Consider the following 6,000-nt stretch of genomic DNA (forward strand, 5'->3'; position numbering starts at 1 on the left):
ACGTGTATGCATGGAAAACCATGAAAAGTGAGTCTGCGACCGTAAATGGATCAATTGTCGAAAATTAACAAGTTAGCCATCGTGCCGTGTGGGAGAAATCTCCCAAGCTTTTCTTTTTCCTTTTTCTTTTTCTCCAAAATCATTATCCCGCACGACCTTTATTTATTTCTCCAAAGGCATACATAACTTATTTATTTTCCTCATCTCCAATGATTGGAACAAATTATTGGTTTATTAGCCATTGTTTTGTGTACAAAATAAGAGATTATTAATTTTTTAATCTTCCACTTATCATGTGTTTGGTGTGTATAATTAAGATTATGATATGCTAATTCAGTCTGCACCCGGCAAACACCGTAGGCATTATTATCCTCTTGTTGGTGATTACATAATCACTTGAGAGAAAAGAGATGATGTTTGATTAATTTAAATTTCATATAATATCTTAAACCTTAAAATAATTATAAATTCAACAAATTTAGTAATATTTAAATATAATTTATAATTTGATTAATATTATAACTAGTTTAATTATTATTAGTAATATTTTAATTATTATTATATTATTATTTTTAACTATAATATTATAATTTTTGCTAATCATTATTTAATATTCAAATTTGTATTACAATTTTAATTATCACAATACATGCATATATATGTTATTATTAAATTTTAATTATTTTCTATATTATTAATTGATTTTTTAGTTGTTTTCGGAAATTGAAATTAGTAAAAATTTAATAATTAATACAATATTGTAATTTTATTTATAATTTTTTAAATAAATTAATCATAGAAATTTTATTTATTTATTCAGCCCATTTTAATAATATATTACTAATCAATATATGATGAAGACATTAAAATAATTATAATATAATTAGCAAAAATAATCAAGCAATTTAAAATTTTATCAAACATCATATAATTTATCATAATGTGTTATTCATCGTTATCTTTCATTTTAAAATTACTCATATTATGTATCATTACTTATCCTATCAAACGAACCAAACAATGCCTTACAATATTTTAGTCACTAAGCATTTCACCCACTCACTTTTTTACATAATTAATCATTGCCGTTAAGTTTACCATTCAATTGTTAAAAAGACTAATGTTGTGATACTTATCAAACCGTGGGGACAAAAGAAGCTTATAAACTAAAAATCAAGTAATCATATTTATCTTTGAAATTTTTATTTTATTTTTTGATAATTTGTATTTTTATATTAAGTTTAGAGGAAATGAATATTTTATATAAAATAAGTATTGGAAGTTTAAAATTTAAAAATTTTTTTTTTTGCCTTTCACAAAACTGTAACAAAAAATTATTAATTTTGAAAAATTAAATCTCCAAACCGATCCTTTTCAAAATGTTTTTGGTCATTTATATAATGCAACGTAAAACTTTGATATTTTTTAAAAAGATGAAGAACTAAATCAATTCGTTAACTTTAACTATAAAACTAAAGGCAAAGACTAACTTTGTTATATCTTCAGAAGTTTACAGACCAAACGTGTCAAATATAAATGTTTAGGTACCGAAAATGTTTTAGTGATGAAGTATAGGGACAAAAAATGTCTTTACCTTGTGTTGTACAGTTGAACATTGTAGGTAGCCTATCTTTTACAAGTACCTAACCCGCCTTTTTTATGAATTTCAATCATCGGGATAAAATACTTACAGCTATAATCTGATATATCAGAAAAAAGGGGATGAACACTTGCAAATATCAGCTGGGAAAACACACTCGAAACAAGAAATAAACGAGCTGCATGGACTATTGATCTTTGCGCATGCACTCATTACATCTTGGATGTCGATAAATGCTTTTGCCAGATAAACAAGTGTTATTCACTACTCTTTGGCCTTCCTCGATCATCCTTCGTATTCTTCTCTCAAAACTGTGCCAGCTGATTGTGTTATTTTCGAGAAGGATTGAGGCCAAACTCTTCTTGCTAGGCCTCAAGATGGGAGCATTTCCTCCACCATAATAGGTACGAAAACCAGACACCAAGGATGATAGCTGGCTTCCCGAGTCGGTCACGGAGAAAACATCAGAAGCAGCACAAGCGATAAAATCCAAAGCTGCAAGCTGCATCCGATACAAGGAACATGTCTCATGATAGTGTGAATCTTGTACATAAAATGTATATGCATTGAGACCAAAAATAAAAGTAAAAATTGGCTGTCAATGGTAGCATTATGTCTCAACGTCTAACAAAAATATATACAAAAGCTTAACCACTACTTTTCAGTAGTTGCTGCTAGTAATATATTAGTAGTTTGCAAAGCTGAAAACATATGCCTTAATCCTTCTTGTTCACCTGAGATGAAAAATTCCGTAGAGGTTCGAGTTCTTTGGGAGAAAGGAGATCCTCCTTTGTAACCATATTCGGATAAAGGCCAGTAATAGATTTCATCTTTGATTTTCCTCCATAAATTTTTGATCCAGCAAGATAGATGTAAGTTCCACTGTTAAATCCGAGCCCTGCAAGAACCAATGCCGCTTCTTCTGGTGTTAATGGGCACCTTCCTGTTATTCTTAAGTCTGTCGGAGAAATCTGTCTGCAGCCATTTAAAAGAAAAAGGGCATTTTTCTAGACATATTAATGTGAAGAATGATCTCAAACGTTCAAGTGTTTCTCATATACCATACTTTATTTTCTTCAACCGCTCGAGGAGAATAGGAAAATGCTCCTCTCTATAGGCCTGGAGCTCCCGTTTCTCATCTTCACCGCCTCCAAAATCACACATGGAATATGCCACCATATCAACTTCGAACCGCAAATGCAATGCAAGGTATTTGGAAGAGCTTGTTATGGCGACTTGCTTTCTTGGAGGGATACTTGAGATGTATTTTCCAAGAAGCGCTTTGTCTAAAAGGCTTTTTGCACTCTCATATTTTCTTATCCTCTTCACTAATAAAGAGCCGATTTTTTGAATTCTCGGGACGAACTTTAATGCGTGAAAGTTACACTTGCATCTTAGTTTCTATGAAATAATTGAAGGTATCAGAGATCAATTTAAAAGTATATCTTAGAGGTACTTAACAAGAAGATCACTTTTTTTTACCTGAACATCAGAAGGCATTGAGTTGAACCCTAGTCTATTACCGAATCCAAGAAAGTGAACAACTCCATTACGAATTAAAATAGGGAGAATGTTCTCTGTGTATTCTTCAGGCGTTGCCTCCTTTGAAAGATCTGAATCTGTTACCTGACAGCAGCAACAGAAAACTACAACATTGTCCCAGAAAGCCTGTTCTTGATTCAAAAATATTATATAGGACACATACGAGACTGCCAATTGCCTTGAGATCTTTTGATTTCAGATTCGAAGGGAGCTCCTTCACAATATTTACATTATTCTTCAGTGTATTCATAAAAGTATCCTCTTGATAAATATCATGAAACTGGCTGCAATAACAATAGAGTGCACAAAAATGAATCAGGTGTGTAATAACCAACCGAGGTTAAAGAAATATTCAAAAGAATTGTTGATAGTCTCGAAGCGTTATTTACCTTGGATCCTTCCATACATTGCTGTAAAGAAATCGAGGAATTACTAAAGTTGCATTAAGGAGAGATGCTACCGCAACTGCGTTACAGACCTGTAAATAGAACAAGAGGTTGGATTTGTTTGGTCATAAATCAAAATTCAGCAAGGGAAACAAAACTTGAGCGAAGCATCTATCTTGAAGAGGGACACAATAAGCAAGAGAAAAATTAATAGCAGAAATCTAACCGCAACACGTTGTTGATTTAGACCTCCATTTGCACTAACTAATACATAACCAGTGTGGTTCCTGAGTGTTACAGCTCTGGTTACTATAAGTAGTTAAAGTCATAAAAGTTACCTTGTATCGAAGGGAATAAATCGAATCTTAGTAAAATCTAGTAATGATGATGTACCTTGTGACCCATTATCAGCCCAAGGTTTCCACAAAGAAGCTTGAAGATATCGTTCCTTCCAAAAATTTGACTCCTTTTGCTCAATCTCTCTCTGCAGTATGAACATTAAACACGACAGTAAAATCTTTTTATACAAGACATTATAAATCATACCCAGGTCTAGAATCATACCTCTGCGAGTGAAACTGATGCCATATGTAATAGCCGAAAATACATAACTGGAATTTTCGCTTGGTCATCATATGTAGTGTTTCTCCCCTGAAACCAACAAACAATGCACAAAACATCATCTTCTGGACTCTATTATGTATGTAGATCTATTGCAATCATATATCGGATTATCACAAATTATGCCAAAGTGTAAGTTCTACAACAATTTACTTTGAAATGTTATAATCAGGATACTCAGGAAAGTGAAAACTTCATTGAGATCACACATAAACTGAAAGATGTATTGTTGTCAAAATGGACATCGAATGGCAAGTATGCTGCAGAAAGATATGATATTTGAAGAATATGTGAGTTACACTTCCTGCAAGCTAAATTTATCAAGGTTTACCTCTTGATCATATGATTTTCTCGAAGCTTGCATATTCTTGAAAAGTGTGGGATTAAACACGGATGGCAATAACGAATCCAGAAGAAAAAAAAAGCCCATCAACATAAATGTAAACACGATAGACCTGATATGCCTTCGTAGCCACTTCATATGCTTTTTACCCCCCCAAACTCTCTTACAAGCACTGTACTTTACTCTATCATTCTTATACCATTTCTCCGTTCCAGGTTTGTCCCAATTATGCTCTCCTCCAAACGACCTTCTACCTAAAGACGGATCACCATTTTGTGACATTCTCAATTGGTGCTCCATCACCGTAGGCAGCCCCGACTTAAAGCATCGGGAACAGGACTATTCTGAGTCCCTCAATTCCTTATAGAACCAAACACCTTTCTGCGTGCTGTTCTCTTAAATTTCAGGAATGGCAGCTGTTATACCACCACCATCACACTTCTTTCAGTACATAACTACACGTTTGTCCCAAAAAAGCACCTCAATGGAAGAACAAATATTCTATGGACTAGGGAAACTTTATGCTTAAAAACCATCATTTAACAACCAAACGCACTGTAATCTGCGTTTATTCTTGGGATGTTTGGAAATGAGGTAGGAGTTTGGAGAGCTCAAAAGTTGGATGGGAAAATATCCACCCAATATTAGATAAACCGGAAACATCAAAGAATAATAATCTTGGATTGAGAGTAAAGTTAAAGAAATCTAAAACATGTGTCAAAGTATAAGCAAATTGAATCGAACACATTAAAAAATCCTAGAACTTGTATTTGAAAGCTGACCTTTCTGTGCGAATACAGTATAGGCCAAGAATCACATCGGCAACAGCTACTCTACCAAACTGGATTCTTTTCGTTCTGTTCAAGCGACGAGTGGGAGTAAAACAATAAAACCTTTCAATCTTGAAAATGGTAATGGGTGGGAAAGGGTATTTCAGAAAGATCAGACTTGGTTTTCAAGGGCCCATTTTATACCGACACAACTATCACAGGTTCTTCTGATTCTTGGAAATCAAGAATATTGACCGTTGCCCGATCAAATTCAAAACAGACGTTCACCCAAAATTATGAAATTTATTAGAAATATTACTATGCAATTATTATTATACATTTAAATAAACAAGGAATGATCACGTGTGATGCACGTAAGTGACTAATAATAAATAATAAAGATTTAGATAATTTTTAAAATCGTTTGAATATCATCTTGTTTATAAGTATTTATTAATCTAAATATATCAAAACAAAATAAATAAAAATACATTATGCCGATAAATCGAACATATTCATTTATTTATATAGTATTTTTTAATTCGTGTGATTATAACATAATGATAGCTCTATCAAATTAACAAAGATATTTTTTATCCAAATATTATTCACAATGAAAAACAATAAAAATAAAATTAATAGAATAATGAATATTACTAAAACCAAAATCACAATATTTTTAAATGAAGTGCATATAGAGATTATCAAATAAAATTCTCTTAATTAACTAAATTATCA

General features: G+C 32.1%; 1 protein-coding gene across 3 annotated transcripts; it reads right to left on the minus strand.

The window, feature by feature from the left end:
- Positions 1-1,582: 1,582 nt before the first annotated feature.
- LOC142533745 (O-fucosyltransferase 8-like) lies at positions 1,583-5,441 on the minus strand. Of its 3 annotated transcripts, XM_075640626.1 has the most exons (10): positions 4,481-5,248; positions 4,093-4,179; positions 3,922-4,012; positions 3,755-3,837; positions 3,532-3,620; positions 3,306-3,426; positions 3,083-3,226; positions 2,667-3,001; positions 2,335-2,575; positions 1,584-2,102 (listed from the first exon to the last, which is right to left on the minus strand). In XM_075640626.1, exons 1-10 carry the CDS (start codon positions 4,790-4,792, stop codon positions 1,788-1,790), a joined length of 1,818 nt encoding a protein of 605 aa, XP_075496741.1. In that variant the 5' UTR covers positions 4,793-5,248; the 3' UTR covers positions 1,584-1,787. The 3 variants fall into 3 exon arrangements, with proteins under 3 accessions (XP_075496757.1, XP_075496741.1, XP_075496749.1); XM_075640642.1 differs by lacking the exons at positions 3,755-3,837; positions 4,481-5,248 and adding an exon at positions 5,275-5,441 and having other exon boundaries at positions 1,583-2,102; XM_075640634.1 differs by lacking the exon at positions 3,755-3,837 and having other exon boundaries at positions 1,588-2,102; positions 4,481-4,705.
- Positions 5,442-6,000: the final 559 nt, after the last annotated feature.

Source organism: Primulina tabacum, chromosome 2 (assembly GCF_025594145.1).
Source record: "Primulina tabacum isolate GXHZ01 chromosome 2, ASM2559414v2, whole genome shotgun sequence".
Classification (NCBI taxonomy): Eukaryota; Viridiplantae; Streptophyta; class Magnoliopsida; order Lamiales; family Gesneriaceae; genus Primulina; species Primulina tabacum.

Excerpts from the sequence above, each read along its gene's own strand:
- LOC142533745 (XM_075640626.1), bottom strand. The coding sequence starts at position 4,792 with ATGGAGCACCAATTGAGAATGTCACAAAATGGTGATCCGTCTTTAGGT. Across the intron at positions 3,838-3,921 it reads GGCTGATAATGGGTCACAAG|TAACCAGAGCTGTAACACTC; the intron begins GTACATCATCAT and ends AACTACTTATAG. Across the intron at positions 3,621-3,754 it reads TAAATCAACAACGTGTTGCG|GTCTGTAACGCAGTTGCGGT; the intron begins GTTAGATTTCTG and ends TTCTATTTACAG.